General features: G+C 42.3%; 1 protein-coding gene across 2 annotated transcripts in view; it reads right to left on the bottom strand.

Moving 5' to 3' along the window:
* Positions 1-16,541, bottom strand: part of SLC3A1 (solute carrier family 3 member 1) — a 36,713-nt gene that overhangs the window by 18,384 nt on the left and 1,788 nt on the right. Inside the window, exons 2-5 of one of the 2 annotated variants that reach the window (XM_082851888.1) lie at positions 13,366-13,839; positions 10,465-10,644; positions 10,172-10,326; positions 7,424-7,549 (exon numbers count right to left, since the gene is read on the bottom strand). In XM_082851888.1, coding sequence (XP_082708014.1) covers positions 7,424-7,549; positions 10,172-10,326; positions 10,465-10,644; positions 13,366-13,807 — 903 coding nt within the window. In that variant the 5' untranslated portion in view covers positions 13,808-13,839. Of the gene's footprint in view, positions 1-7,423; positions 7,550-10,171; positions 10,327-10,464; positions 10,645-13,365; positions 13,897-16,541 lie in introns of those variants that run through there. The other variant, XM_082851889.1, reaches the window with a different exon arrangement.

Here is a 16,541-nt window from a genome sequence, read left to right as displayed (position 1 = left end):
GGCCCATTTACCCAAAAAGCCAGGTTTGGAACAGAGAAAAGCTCTGCTCTTACATGTGATGATATATAAGACATCCTCTTGATAATGACATAAATCCCAGGTCATCCATCTCAAGAAGGAATAAGAAAGCACAGGCTATTTCAGAAGGACAGAGAGAAAACCATATCCTCTGCTTATAAGCAAGGAAAGTAAACCAGCCCTACTGCTCTCCAGAAACCTGGGTAAAATTCTTTGTTAACTCTTTCGGAAGCAGGACCTAGATCATGGGCTCCAGAATCTGACCCATCTGGGTACCATCCCATCTCCCCCACTGTCCAGCTGCATGAGTTAGCTTATCTGCATAACCTCCAAAAACCTTGGTTTCCTCATCAATAAAATAATACCTGCCTTGCAGGAATTCTGTGAGGATTGCGGTACTGCTGCCAGAGTCAACTGACGCTTTGGTCTTTATATTACCTGATCTCTCTGCCATGTCTGACAACACAGACTAACCTTGTTGTCTAGAAACACTCATACGCCTTGGCTCTAGGATACCCCGCTTCTGGTTTGCTACTCCTCTGTCTGCTCAACACTCCTTTAAATATTAATACTCCTTGGGGCTCCATCTTATACCCTCTGTTCATTTCGCTTCACAACAGTATTGACTCATTTATCTATCATTTATTGATTATTTAACAAGTGTTAATGCTTATACAAAAGCAACACACTGTCCTAAGTGCTTTACAAAGGTTAAACCATTTAATCCCCAAACAGCCCCACAAAGTATGTACCATTATTATTCCTATTTTACCATCGGGGGAATTGAGGCACAAGGAGATGATGTACCTTGATCAAGGTCACACGGCAATAAGTGGTGCATCAGAATTGGAACCCTGTGTGGCACCTTATCCATTTGTTATGTGGCCTTCCTTTACTTTTATTTTTTTTAGTTGCAGGACCTGCTACACCTGGCCCTCATTTCCACATGACAACAACCCCTATGAGCTAAGTGACAACTGGCCCCCTTGTTCACCTCAGCTGGCCCAGTTCTCTCACTGATATTACCTACCTGACCTCTGTGGGCATTGTCCATGTGTCAACAAATCCCAAAGTCTTATCTCCAGACCAGACCTTCCCCTGAGTTCCATGTCATTATATCCAGCTATCCACTGAGCACTTAGATGTCTCTCAGAGAGCTCAAACTCTGCATGACTGAGACCACCCCCCGCCACCCCTGCTCTTCCCATGTCTCCCATCCCAGGAAGCAGTCCCACCACCCAGCCAGCATTCAAATCTGAAACCTGGGAGTCACACCGGACTCCTCTCTAAGGCCTGATGATGCCTTTGCAACCCCACCACCCTCACTGGCCCAGAGCCCCCACCATTCTTTCCTGGTCACTGTACCATCCACCTCCCTGGTCCCTCCACCTTCGAACCTGCCTTACTCAAGCCCCTTCTCCACAACCAGATTGATTTTTCCAAATGCAAATCAAAAATTATTTCCCTGCCCAAGACCTTTTAAACCCAAATGCTACCATGGCCTCCAATGCCGCTTATGACCTGGTTCCTACCCTCCTCTCTCATCTCGTCCTGTCACCCCACCCCCACCTCCGGACAACATGTCTCCATATTGGACAACTCCCAGCACCTTCACGGTGCCGTGACCCTGCTTCCTCTCTGCGGGGAACACTCCCACCTGTGTCTCTTCTCTTGGCTCATTCTTACTCATCCTCTAGGTAACACTGCTTCCTCTGTAAAGCGTACCCTAGTCTCTCCCACTCTGTGTCCAGGTTAGGTGCCTGCCCTGCATTCTCCTACTTCCCACTGTCATGACCACTCAGCACACTTTATTGTAATTTCCTGTTTGTCTACCTCCCCCTCCAGAATATAATATAATATTATAGCCTGTGATGGCCACAACATGGGCCCATATTATCAACCATCACACCCTGGCAAATGGCCAATACACAACACATACTGTTAAATGAGGGAATGATTTAGAATGAAGTGCATGGCACACAGAACATGCAGTGATTAGCATCAAGCACAGAGCTGGTTTATAAAGAAGGTAATGAGTAAATTTTGTTTTGAATTGAGCTGCTTCTCTCCAGCAATACCATGCTTAATAGGGGCAGAGCAGAGCCAACATTTATGCTCTGATTCCATCTTAAGCCAGGAGGGCATCTTGGTTCCCAGTGCCCAGCTGCCATGAACATACTACTCCCCTACACCAGGGCTCAGCCTTCCCATGTGGTGGTTTCAGGGTCACACTGAGCCCCAGACATGGGGCCAGGCCATCGGAGTCTCTTCCCTGCTCTACAGCTCATCCACTGGTCACTTCACCTCTCTGGGCCTCAGTTTCCTCATTTGTCAAGTAAGGGATTTGGAGGGCAAGTAAAAACCAAAGTGATCGGAAAAGTATAAAATGCTAGACAGGGTCTTCCCTGGTGGCACAGTGGTTGAGAGTCCACCTGCCGATGCAGGGGACACGGGTTCATGTCCCGGTCCGGGAAGATCCCACATGCCACGGAGCAGCTGGGCCCGTAAGCCATGGCCGCTGAGCCTGTGCGTCCGGAGTCCCGCAACGGGAGAGGCCACAACAGTGAGAGGCCCTCGTACCACAAAAAAAAAAAAGAAAAAAAAAAAAAGCTAGACAAATATAAGCTCCCACCTCCTCTGAGGAAACCTCCTGACTTCTCCAGCTGAAAATGCTCTAGCCCTGAGAGGTTCAGAGCAGAGCCAAGTCCCAAACGGCCAGTGCAAGGCAGGGGGAGGGGGGAGGACTAAGAGGAGAGAAGGGTGCTCCGTGCTGCCCTGCCAGCCTCCCACTGTGCAGATAAGCTGAAATCGGATGGGAGCCCAGCAGAAGAAGGCTCAGACTCTGAGTACAAGCTGGTCCGCAAGCAGGGCTCATTCCAAATGCCTCCCCACCACAGACTCTCAGCGTTGCAAATTATTAACCTGCTTAACTCTGCTGCAGAGATAAGTGCTGCTGGGGGGAAGGAGGGTGTCGGAAGCCCCTTCATGTGAAAGGTCCCTTTCCATGAGCAAAGAACTTTCCCTTACAGCTTTCAGCCTTTCTCATTTACTTCTAATAAGAAGTCTTCCAAACCAGCCTTACAAAAATGTCTAACCTCTCAACCAGAGGCAATAATGATTCATCTCAAGAGGGATTTCATCCTGCAGGTCCAGTAAATAAGACTCCTATTCACGTGCTCCACTACCTGGATGCCTGCAAGAGAACAGCTGGGTTAGCCAAGAAAGGATTTATGTATTGCTGGCATATTTTGGCAAAATTTATCACACTTGTCTACACATCTCCAGACACTCCATCAACGTCGTTACAACGAGCCTGGAGAAATCCGCTACCAGATAGAACTGGTTTATATTCCCATTTATGAATTTCCAATTGAAAACCTCCTCGCAAAAACTACGCAGAGGAGTTCCCTGGCGGCGCACTGGTTAAGAATCCGCCTGCCAATGCAGGGGACACGGGTTCGAGCCCTGGTCGGGGAAGATCCCACATGCCGCGGAGCAACTAAGCCCGTGAGCCACAACTACTGAGCCTGTGCTCTAGAGCCAGCGAGCGAGCCACAACTACTGAAGCCCCTGCACCTAGAGCTGTGCTCCGCAACAAGAGAAGCCACCACAATGAGAAGCCCGCACACCGCAACAAAGAGTAGCCCCCGCTCGCCGCAACTAGAGAAAGCCTGCGTGCAGGAGTGAAGACCCAACACAGCCAAAATTTAATTAATTAATTAATTTTTTAAAAACTATGCAGGAAAAGTGAAACACACAGAGAGAAGTAGTTTGCCTCAAATCAGGTGTGGAGTTGTGGCTAAGAATGTGGACTCCAGAATCTCAGTGCTTGGGTTTGAATCCTGTCCCCTCACTCCCAAGGTGGGTGATGTCACCTCTCTAAGCCTCAGTTTCCTTCTCGTTAAAATGGTCATAAAATCTCTTAAGTTAGGCTTCTTCTGAGCATTAAATGAGATGATCCAGGTAAAGCACAAAGTAAGTGGCTAATAAGAGTGGTAGGGGCCCAAAGAGGGGGTGTGAGTATGCAGATGATCTTCAGTGATGGAGAAGAGGAGAGTCCACACTCCAACAGAGAAGTTTAAAACTAACCCCCTGGGGCTTCCCTGGTGGCGCAGTGGTTGAGAGTCCGCCTGCCGATGCAGGGGACACGGGTTCGTGCCCCGGTCCGGGAGGATCCCACATGCCGCAGAGCGCCTGGGCCCGTGAGCCATGGCCGCTGAGCCTGCGCGTCCGGATCCTGCGCTCCGCGGCGGGAGGGGCCACAACAGTGAGAGAGGCCCACGTACCGCAAAAAAAAAACAAAGAAAACAAAAAAAAACTAACCCCTAGTTAGCTGGCTGACCATGTCTACCTCCCCTCTCCCAACTGAGACAAGGCTGCCTTGACAAGGTGCCTACTCCTTGAGGTCGCAAAGCAATTCATCTCAATTCTGGAAAACATATATAGTAAAAATAGTCTTAGAACTAAGGAGTCTATAGGAATATATTTAACAAAGGAAGTGCAGGACTCGTACACTGAAAACATTGTTGAAAGAAATTAAGGAGACCTTAAGTAAGTGGAAAGACATCCTGCGTCCGTGGATCAGAAGACTTAATATTGTTAAGACGGCAATACTCCCCCAAACTGATCCATAGATTCAATACAATCCCAGCAGGCTTATTTGCAGAAATTGACAAACAAATAATAAAATTCATAGGGAAATGCAAAGAACCCAGAATAGCCAAACAGTCTTAAAACGAAGAACAAAGTTGTAGAGTTCACACTTCCCAATTTCAAAACTTACTATACAACTATAGTAATCCAGACAGTACTGGCATAAGGACAGACTCATAGATTGATGGAACAGAACTGACAGTGTAGAAATAAACCCCGACATTTATGATCAATTGATTTTCAAAAGGGTTCTAAGATAGTTCGATGATGAGAGAATAATCTTTTGTAAACACATGCTGCCGGGATAACTGGATAGCTACATGGAAAAGAATGAAGTTAGACTCCCTATCACCATATACAAAAATGAACAAAAACTGGACCAGAGACCTAAGTGTAAAAGCTAAAACTACAAAACTCTTGTAAGGAAAACATGAGTTAAATCTTCATGACCTTGGGTTAGGCAATGGTTCTTAAATGTGACACTAAAAGCATAAGCAAGAAAAGAAAAAAACATAAGTTGGACATCCTAACAGTTAAAAACCCTTGTGCTTCAAAGGGCACCATCGAGAAAGTAAAAAGACAACCTACAGAAAGGAAGAAAATTAACTGCAAATCACATATCCAGAATACATAAAGAACTCTTACAACTTGACAAAAAAGACAAATAACACAATTTTAAATGGACAAAGGATGTGAATAGACATTTCTCCAAAGAAAATATACAAACAAACTATAATCACATGAAAAGATGTTCAACGTCATTAGCCATCAGGGAAACGCAAATCCAAACCACAGTGAAATACCACTTCGCACCTACCAGGATGACTGTAATCAAAGATACAGACAATAACAAGTGTTGGTGAGAATGCAGAGAAATTGGAAACTTCATATACTGCTAGTAAAAATGTAAAATGGTCCAGCTGCTTTGGAAAACAGTTTCTCAAATAGTTAAATACAAATTATAAATATAGATACAAATCATAGACATTTAGATAGGTACTGTATGATTCCATTTATATGAAATGTCCAAAACAGGCATACCCACTGAGGCAGAAAGTAGCTTAGTGGTTGCCAGGGCCCAGGGGGAGAAAATGAGGGGACCATGGGAGTGACTTCAAGTGGGTATGGGGTTTCTTTTGGAGGTGAGGAAAATGTTCTGCAATCAGTAGTGATACTTGCATTACTCTGTGAATGTACTAAAACCCCTGACTTATATACTTGAAAGGTGTGAATTTTATGGTATGTGAATTCTACCTCAATAAATCTGTTATTTAAAAACAAAACAAGAACAGACTAAGGGGTGCAGGTGTGGTCAGTGACTCCAACTTGACAGCCTGCATCCTCTCTATTTGGCTGATGTGGTGAACTGTAGAAAGGGACCCACGGCTACCTGTCCCGTTCTGTTTGGGTCTCCTCCTGACCTACCTCAGAGCACTACCCCACTAACCTAAATTCTTGCCCATCAGAGCTGAAGCAGCAGCAATAATGGAAACAACAATATGGCTAATGTTTATTGTGAATTATGTGCCACGTGCTGCTGGAACGGCCACCACACAGGTGTGAGCCCCATCAGCTCTCACCTGGGGCGCTGAGGGAGCTCTCCCGTCCTGTCTCTAACTCAGCACGCGTCCCTTACAGCAGCATCCACTGCCCCGCGGCATCAGCTCCCACCCTCATTTTTGCACCCCAGCTCCCTTACTCTCTCCCTCATTTCACTGCAGTGCATTGGTGGGGTTGCCAGATAAAATACAGAACAACCAGTTAAGCCTTCGTTTCAGATAAACAGTGAATAATTTTTTAGTAGAAGAATGTCTCAAATATTGTACGTCTCTGTTTAACTGAAATTAAAATTTAACTGAGTGTCCTGTAATTTTACTTGCTGTATCTGGCAGCCCTGCACACCGGCCCCCAGGCCCGTTTCTAAAACATGTGGAGCTCAGTCTCCCCCAAAGAATTTTGCATTTGCTCTTCTCTCTGCCTGAAATTCTCTTCCCCCAGATGTTCACATGACTCCCTTTCAAATGTCAGGTTTTTGTGCAAATGGGACCTCAATATAGTGGTGTCTCTGAGCCAACTTCTCCCTGGCACTCCGAGGCTCTTTACCCTAAGCTTTCATCACCACCTGACATGTTATATATTTAGTTGTTAATTGTCTGCCTTCCCCTCAGGATACTGGGAATTCCTTGAGGGCAGGGCTTTGATGCCCTGCTGCATTCCCATTGCTTAGAACAGGACCTGGCATGGAGCAGACAATAAGTTGATATTTACTGAGTGAATACAGAAGTGTTTTGCATGGGTTATCTCATCTAATGTTCCTAAAAGTTCTCTGAGACAAAGACTGCAATCAATCCTGTTTCATGGATGAGGGATCCAAGACACACAAAAGCCAAATAACTCGCCCAGAAGCCCCCTGCAGCCAGTGGTGGGCTGGGTCCGGACACAGGAGCTGGACCCCCGAGCCCCCGTTCTGGCCCCGCCTCACCGCACCAGCTCATTGTCACAGGCAGATGAGCACCTCAAAGCTAAGGCAACAGGCGTTTCTGCCTCCCTCCCACTTCGGTTATTTGGGTTAGAGGAAGGAAGGAGCCACTGACATATCTAAGAGTCTATTTGCTTCAGACACCTTAATCCCAGAACTGAATTGCACTGCTTGATTTTGCCCACATAGTTACTGTTTTTTAACATGAAGTATATCGAATAACCATTTAAGCACCCATGTAACAGAGAAGTTTGTGTGGGTGTCTATACTCACTTTTATTTCTTCTTGAACATCAGGATTACGGAAATTTAAATCAGGTTGCTCTTTCGTAAACTGATGAAAATAGCATTGGTTTCGTACTTCATCAAAGTGCCAACTGGAGTTTCCATATACACTTAACTAGCAAACAGAAAATAGCAAATCAGTTGCTTAGCACGGTTCCTATGATGGTATCGCCCACAAAGGAATGATCATTGCCATCCCGGCCCCTTGAGGACTGAGTGCACAAATCCCCAGAATTTTTTTTCTAGCGGGAGCACTAGGTAAATTAATTCCCAAAAATGCCATCCACTGGCCTAATGCCCCACAAGTGTGGTTGTGATGTGTTTGTACAGTAGAAGCTGTTCCCAACAACCACAACATGAAACCAATGCTCTCAAAGGCAGGACAAAGGCCAGCTTAAGGAGCAGACATTTCTAATATATTTTCTTGAATCTTCTATCCAGGCTCTGGAATCCTGTTTGTGAAGAAAAGCAAATGGTGGCCAATTTGGGAGAAAGACATATTGTATTGGTCTTGGAGCTTGAATCCAGAGAGAGCAAGTGTTTAAACTGTATCCTTAGAAAAGTATTAGAAGCATTCAAATTAAAACTCTACTAAAAACAAACAAACAAACAAAAAAACTCTACTAGTCCTCGGGAATAAAAGAAATCTAGCAACTTCAAGTGTTGGTTCCCAGCTGCGTTTGACATGGGTGCGGCTTTCCTCCTTCTAGAAATGCTCATGTCCGTGGCATTTCCAGAAGGAGGAACTTGTGTGAGGGTTCCTCAGGGCTCTGTCTTGAGCCATTTGTTCATTTCACACTAAAGAACATCTGGACAGCATTTACAAACTGAGGGATTTTGCATAATATTTTCTTTTTAGTTGGAAGACCTAGTCACACTGGGTCCACATTTCCATGGCAACAACTGGCCCAAGCTAAGTAGTAGCTGATGCCTTTTGAGGAAACATACTCTCGCCAGATCACCTCATGGCCCACCTGGATACAAACCAGGATAAGATTTTTACGGTATATATCAGTATACAGAAAGATCAGTATACAAAATACAAAAAAAAAAAAAACAAACTCCACAAATCTATTTCAAAGGGACAAACAATCCAACAAAAAACTGGGGAAAGAAACCATTAAACAGGCGTTCCACAGAAGTGGAAGCTCAAGTGAATAAATGGATGAAAAGGTGTTCAACATCATTAGTAATTAGGCAACTACTACATTAATAACTAGTAATTAGATAAATAATCATTAGCAATTAGAGAAATGTAAAATTAAGACCTCAGTGTAATTAGATAATAATCATTAGCAATTAGAGAAATGTAAAATTAAGACCAATTTATGTTCATTCGGTAAAAATTAGACTAGATCCAGTCCACAGCCCTTTCATGTATTAGCTGTGAACCAGGGCAATGTGCTTAACATTTCTCTGCCTTGGTCTATTCATCTGCAAAATAGGAATTAAAGCCTAACTCATAAGATTGTAGGGTGAATTAAATAAATTAATGAATATAAAACACTTAGCACAGAGCCTGGCACACAGTAAGCATCTAGCAAATGTTTGCTAATGTCATCATCACTTTCAAAGGTGGTGGATCAGGGAAAAGAAAAATTAGGGAGATGAAAGTGCCAGGACTTGCTAAAGGCCTGTTCACCAGGCTGCACATTAGCGCCATTCATGGAACCTGGGATACGGGAGGTTGGAGGAGAAGATCACACAGTCGGCTTTGACACGTGTCCTTTGAGTGCCCTTGGGTCATCTAAAAGTTGATGCCCAGGAGTCAGCCTCTTTAAATGTTTATGGAGGTCAAGAAGGAGGCCCTGGAGGGGGGACAGACGATCCAGAGGAAAAGGCTCCGCAGAAAGCAGGAGAGAAGGTGAACTAGAGTGGGCAGAGGGACTGTCCTGGGACAAGAGTAGAGTTGCCAGATAAAATATAAGACATCCAATTAAATCTGAATTTCAGATAAACAACAAATACTGTTTTAGTGTAAGTATGTCCCATGCAATATTTTACACTAAAAAATTATGCACTGTTTATCTAAAGCTCAGATTTCACTGGGCTTCCTGAATTTTCATTTGTAAGTCTGGTAACCCCAGACAGGAGAGACATGGTCTCAGCTGCAAAAGAAGTGACTAGGAAGAGGGTGGGAATGGGGGCAGGTGTGATGGCTTCTGTTCTTTCTTTAAAGTAGAGTTTGCTGCCGAGAGTGATAAGATGGGGAGAAGGCAAGAGGCGGGAGGGTATGTTGATCAGCTGGATTTAGTAAACTTCCCCCAAACGAATGGCTGGATCAGTTCAGGTGGGGACAATGAGTGTGTCCAGAGGCTTAGATACCGAGGTTCAGGTAAAGAGAAAATGGATGGTTGGCTAGTGTTTTGTTCGACAGTGGAGTCAAAAAGCCAGAAAGGCAAAGGGGTCTGAAGAGTAGCAAGACAGTTACTGAACAAATAGGACATGGAGTTTAAGCTAGACAGAGTGGGAAGTAAAGGAAGAGGACATTAATAGAGAGCATAGGTTTTAATTTGCTGAAATACATCAGCTCTACAATAAAATGAAAACTCCAGATCCAAAATCAAATGATTAGGAGGCTTGGGACTTTATTTCTATTTCTTTGGGAAACTTGTTCCCCTTCCCATAAACTATACCCATCATTTTTTTTTCTTTTAAGAGGGCTTTTTAAATAACCAGTTTAATCACTAAAGAGCTGCCCATTTTCCCTCTGCAAATCAAGCACTTCGGTACTTACCCAGTTGTTGGGCGGTATGGTTTTGCCATTTGCACGGGTACAGTCATGCCAGATATAATAATCAGTATATTTCCCTGTCCGGTTCCGACTCCATTGAAACCAAGCATGTTTATCACTGGTGTGGTTTGGTATGAAATCGATGATTAATTTTAAACCTAATGAATGAAAACATTTCAAATGTTAGGACAAGATTATATTAGAATAATGTAACAGTGAAGGAAAAAATGCTTTAAGTTAAGCATTTGGAGAAATGCTTTTCTTAACCCATCCCACCCACCTTCCACTCAATTTACCTTTATCATGTATGGCTGCAACCAGATTCTCAAAATTTTTCATTGTTCCGAAAATGGGATCGATTTCTCGGAAATCTTCAACACCATGTCGGAAATCTTTAAGGGATGATTTATAAAATGAAGTAATCCAAACAGTTTTTATATTTAAAGTTGTGATGTAATCTAGCTTATCTTGAATACCTGAATGAAAAAGTCAAAGCCATGAAAAATAAATAAAGTTTGGGTTTTTTTAGTTGAAGGATTAAAAATAAAAGGAATAGGTCTAAGATGGAAATATTTATATTGAGACAGAAATATTTAGAATTTGTTGAATATGGGTGAAATCCAAATAGCAAGGTCTAGTTCTACAAACAACAGCAAATTAATCTTCTAGCAATAACCTTTGACCTTTAACATCAATGCATAACATTTAAAAAAATCTGTGGCTTGTTCATATTTTATACTTATAACCAAGACTACACTATTGTTAATTTATTCTACACGTGGTTTTTGAGCACCTAATCCAAGCCAGATGCTGGGCTAAGTGCCAAGGTATGAAGAAGAATAATACATGGCCCCTGATGGTCAAGTGGTCTGTGCTGCACTGTACAGTGTGTAGCCACTTGCCATGTGGCTATCAAGCACCGGCAGTGTGACTAGTCTGAATTGAGATATGCTGTAAATGTAAAACACACGCTGGACTTTGAAGACCCAGTATGAAGAGAAAGAATGTAAAATAGCTCATTTATATTTTTATATTGATTATATGTTGAAGTGATACAGTGGATGTGTTGGAGTATACAAAGTATATTATTAAAATTAATTTCACTCGTTTCTCTTTTACTTTTTTAATGTGGCTTCTAGAAAACTGACAATTACCTATGTGATCCACATTCTATTTCCTTTGGATATTGCTGAAGCCAAGAATTTATACAGAAGAGAATTTTAGAGTTGGCTGAGAAGAGATATGGGAATGAAACTGTACTTGGGACCTCGTAGGATAATTAGCAGATAGTGGCATGGGGTGGGGGGGGGGGGCGGTGCTTCTAGTTCAGAGTCCTAAATGCAGAGCCAGAGTTGAGTTTAGTATTCAGCCTCCAGTAACTTTCTGTGGGACTCTATGTGGCTTCCTACAATCAGCCTGTCCGAGGTCACAGAGACCAAAGCACAAAGTCCCCTGACTCCTGGCCTTGGGGCTCTTCCCCTGTAACAGGCTGCTTATCTTTGTCCTCATTGTACCTCAATTCCCCTATGTTGGTGGCTGTCAGACCACACAGAGTGTCAAAAGGCAACAAAAGAATTTTAAGGCAGATTTAAGTCAGAATTTTGATTTATATCAAAAACCAGCACAAAGGAACAGGATGATAAAAACAGAGGCTGAACAGACACAAAGTAAACAAGGGATCTCCCAGACCCACATTCCAGGGGACAGAAGGCAGTAAACTGAACTGAAACCTGGAACATTTTCTTCAAGTAATAACAACAAAACCCCCTCAAAAAAACCCCTCAACCTCAAGGAAAAATACCTATTAATTATAGGAAGCAGCCAGTCCTTCAAGGAAAAGTTACTGGAAATGGCAAATGTGAGAGGTGATTAGAAGTTGCCCTTTGCAGGAGAATTTAGATAGAGATTACAGAGGGAGGGCCAGGAAGTGGGGAGTGTATTTTTGGGTTTAGGGTTTTGGGCTCTATTCCATCAAAACATCACTTTGCAAAGCATTTCCTTTGTAAGAAGCAGGTGCTAGGACCATGCTGGGGGCTGGGGGTTGGAAGGAAACTCACCCAGACACTTACAAGGCAGTATCAGAGGTGCTGCTCCTGCAAAGCACCACAAGAGCTCTGGGGAAGGGAGCGCACCCACTGATCGGGAGGTTAAATACAGATTAATGAAGGAAGCGGGTTTGAACTGCATCTTGAAGGACAGAAAATAGTTCAATTAGCTAAGATGCAGGATGACTTTAAAAAGAGAAAAATTATATGAGTGTGAAAAAGAAAAGCCTTTTATTAGTTACCAGGAAAGTTGGAGATTTCAAGAGTGTATTTATAACATTTTAAAGTTTGATTAAGCTCATTTCCACTTCCCATACTCTATTAAATCATTCTGTTTTGTCTTCTTCAAGCCAAATATCATTATCAAAAATTACCTTATTAGTTTATTTGTTCCTTATTGTTGCCCTTAACTAGGGTGACCATATCAACCAATCTGCCTGGGACAGTTCCTGTGTATGGTTTGTGTCCTTGTTTACACAATAAATAATTAGGACATTCCACACATAACACACTAGGAAATTATTAGCATAACTTTAAATTCTTTTAACTTTTTTTATTAATATGGATATTGTTTTTAAATAATCCTTAATTCAAGTAATGACCAACCCACTCTATGCCTTTTCTTCTTTCCTTCATTTCTCAGAATTTAAGCTTTAGAGACTCAGCCTACACATTTTAAAGACATCACTTAATCTTTTTCTAAAATATTATTTATGCTTTGTTCAGTAATCAGAAACTCTCCACCAGACTGCCAAACCAGCCACTGTGCACACTGGAAAAGGAATGCTAAACAGTCACTCTGAGATAACCAACCCTAAAGTGCACAGAAGCAGGACACATTTCAAGAGGAAACTTGCCCACGTAGGAAGTTAGAATGGATGACCAACTACGCAAAGGTTCCCAGCAGGCAATAAACTAAACAGCTCTTTGGGGGCTCAAAGGGCTCCAGCAAGTAACCTTTCATCATATGGGAAGAACTGTTGGGCTCTGCGGAGGGGCTTTTAAACATCATCAACAAGGAGAAACGTGGCGTGACCAGTCATACTGGATGGAATGTGCTTACCGCACAACCCAGGCATAATGCCCTTCAAGAACTGAAAGAATCCTCTACAACCTCATCTCGGACACGCCCCAAGCTCTCAAGGCACGCACCTTTTAGATCTCCGTTCCCATCCTTGTCGCTGTCCTTGAAAGACCTCGGGTAGATCCGGTACATGGGCCCCGCCTGCCACCAGTCCAGGCACTTCGGAGAGATGGCAATGATGCCTATGGTGGCCCCAATGAGCACGAGCACAGAAGCCACGGTGAGCCAGAAGAGGATCTCCCGGGGCACCCGGTAGCGGGCCTGGCCCGAGAACCGGAACAGCACCTCCTTGGGCATCCCCGCGTAGGGCCGGACATCCTTCAAGTCGGGCTCCGCAGGGCCAAAGATGTCCACGGCATTGTGCTGTGGGCTGTACTCTGGGCTGTCCTCTGGGCTGCCTGGGTCCGGGTCCGTCTCCAAGATGTCTTCATTTTGTACAAACCCATTGTTTGTCCGGCCTCCCTTCATACTCATTCCAATGGAATCTCTCTTGCCTTTATCCTCAGCCATGTTTCACAATCTTATCCCTGCGGAGTGCCTTCCTGCAGTAACAAAAGTGGGAAGGGAACTCGCTGAATTGCTTGGTCGTGTTAACGAGCTTTGCGTGGTTTATGAATAAACTTGGCTGGACTTTGCCCAGCCAAGGAAGAAAGGGTAAAGGTAAAGGGAGTTTTAAAAAATTCTCTTTACACCTGTGAGGCTGATGAAACTATAGTCACTACACTGAGGGATTCATTTCTGGACTGGGACATGGGCATAGAGGAGGGCAAATGGGAAGAGGACACAGGGTTCCATTGCAATTTAAGGTGTTACTTGATTGAGTACACAGATGTTCAAAGCAGCATTATTCACAACAGTCAAAAGGTGGAAACAAGCCAAGTGTCTATCAATGGATGAATGGACAAACAAAATGTGACATATGCCTTAAAAAGGAATGAAATTCTGACCATGTGCTACAACATGGATGAACCTTGAAGACATTATGCTAAGTGAAGGAAGCCAGACACAAAAGGATAGATATGGTCTGAGTCCCCTTATATGAAGTACTTAGACAAATTCATAGAGACCGAGAGCAGAACTGTAGTTACCAGGAGTTGGAAGGAGGGGGGTAATGGGGAGTTTTTGTTTAATGGATATAAAGTTTCCATTTCGGTTGATGAAAAGTTCTGGAGGTGGCTGCACACCAATGTAAATGTACTTAATGCCACTGAATTGTACACTTACAGATTCTTAAAGTGGTAAATTTTATATTATGTATATTTTACCGCAATAAAAAAAATAGCTTACATTTCTTTTTTCTTTTTAGCTAGCTCTGAGAAAAAGAAACAAACACCAAATTTTGCAAGGGGAAACAGGCTTTTTATTTTTTGTTTTGAAGGTCTCTTCTCCTATAAATGCAAGAGGAAGAGGATTTGGAGGCAGGGAACAACAAAACCTTTGTTACTGAAGCTATTTTATTTTATCTCAATTCAAGCCAACCTGATAAATACCTATTTGTATGCTCAGTTTGACCCCAGGTGCCTTCAGTTTTTTCAGTTTTTCCTATTTTCAGAAGAGGAAATGGCTGTCCATTCTTGGAAGCACTTTCAAAGTGGGAGAGGCAGAATGAGGAATTCCATGTCTAGCAAGTTCAAGTGCTTTATTATAGGTAAACAGTTCTTAATGCGAGCATTAAGAGTTGTTGAATCATTGACAAGTATAAAATACAAATTTGCAACCCTGAGGAAACTGCATTAAAGTTAGTTGTGCTTTCCTAGAAGATTATCAAACCTTAAAAGAATGCAAATGATTCATGGCTTCCATTTAATCAGTGGCACATATAATAAACAGCTCTATGACTCATTTGATCAAATAAGAATTTTTTTCTTTTAAATGAGGAAAGTTATATAAATTCTTAATATTATTGTTATTTTGTAGCGTTACTTAGAAGCAGTAATTGGTACAGAGGAATGAGCGATTTGATTTTCACTAAGTTATTTTTTAAAATGAGTAAATCCCACTATCTAGCTCGTTGAATGCATCCAATAAGTGGCATCTCTCATCATTATTAATTAGGCATGTTGTATATTTTTTTTAATTAAAGGAATTTAACTTTTATGTCTTCAAATTGCTTCATCACTCAAACACATAATGGTAATTTTCACAACAGACGCTAACTGAAATGCAGTTACTATTTGGGGATAAAAAACAAAATGCAAAAATACCCCTAGTTTTACAAAAATTTTAAATTATAAAAATAACTTTTAATTATAAATACTTAAGTTCTAAGTATTCAATCATACAAATGCAAAGAAAACTCTACATCATAACAATACAATTTCATGACAGAAATGTCCCATTTTGACCTCTCCACATTTTATTTAAAATAACAATAACAGGGGCTTCCCTGATGGTGCAGTGGTTAAGAATCCACCCGCCAATGCAGGGGACATGTGTTCGAGCCCTGGTCCAGGAAGATCCCTCATGCCGTGGAGCAACTAAGCCCGTGAGCCACAACTACTGAGCCTGCGCTCTAGAGCCCGCGAGCCACAGCTACTAAGCCCATGTGCCACAACTACTGAAGCCCACCCCCCTAGAGCCCATGCTCTGCAACAAGAGAAGACACCGCAACGAGGAGCCCATGCACCGCAACGAAGAGCACCCCCGGCTCACCGCAACCAGAGAAAGCCCACGCACAGCAATGAAGACCCAACATAACCAAAAATAAATAAATAAATTTATAAATAAAATACAATAACAACAATAATACTTCGAACTTCCAGAATATGCAAACTAGAATCTTTTAAAAAACAATCTGGAATAATCATCTGGTCTCTGGTGGGAGGATCATTTAAACAATAAAAGCAATTACAAAAGAAGATTGAATTGACTGAATAAAATTTTTGAATTTTTTATATCACAAAGCATACTAATTGAAGAGCTTATGACAAATTGGGAAATGCATTGGTAATAAATACGCCAAAGAACTTATGTTTTTAACATTAAAGATATGTATATATTGTTCAACATATTTTTACATATATGAAATTTCATAATACCAATTTTAAAATGTCAGTAGGAAACTTGAAAAAAAGAATGTAAACGTATTTAACACAAATCAACTCACTAACATTAGAGAAATAAATAAGCATTTTCAATCACACTGGCAAAGAATTTCTAAAAGATTATAGTACTGACAAGGGTCCAGTGTAAATTGACATAATAATTCTGGAAAGTAATCTGGCAATGTGTATCATGAGTTTTA

This window comes from Leucopleurus acutus, assembly GCF_964270905.1.
Source record: "Leucopleurus acutus genome assembly, chromosome: 12".
In the NCBI taxonomy this organism is placed as follows: Eukaryota; Metazoa; Chordata; class Mammalia; order Artiodactyla; family Delphinidae; genus Leucopleurus; species Leucopleurus acutus.
Note: the sequence above shows the minus strand (reverse complement) of the source record. Positions and strands in the feature narration are given on the sequence as shown.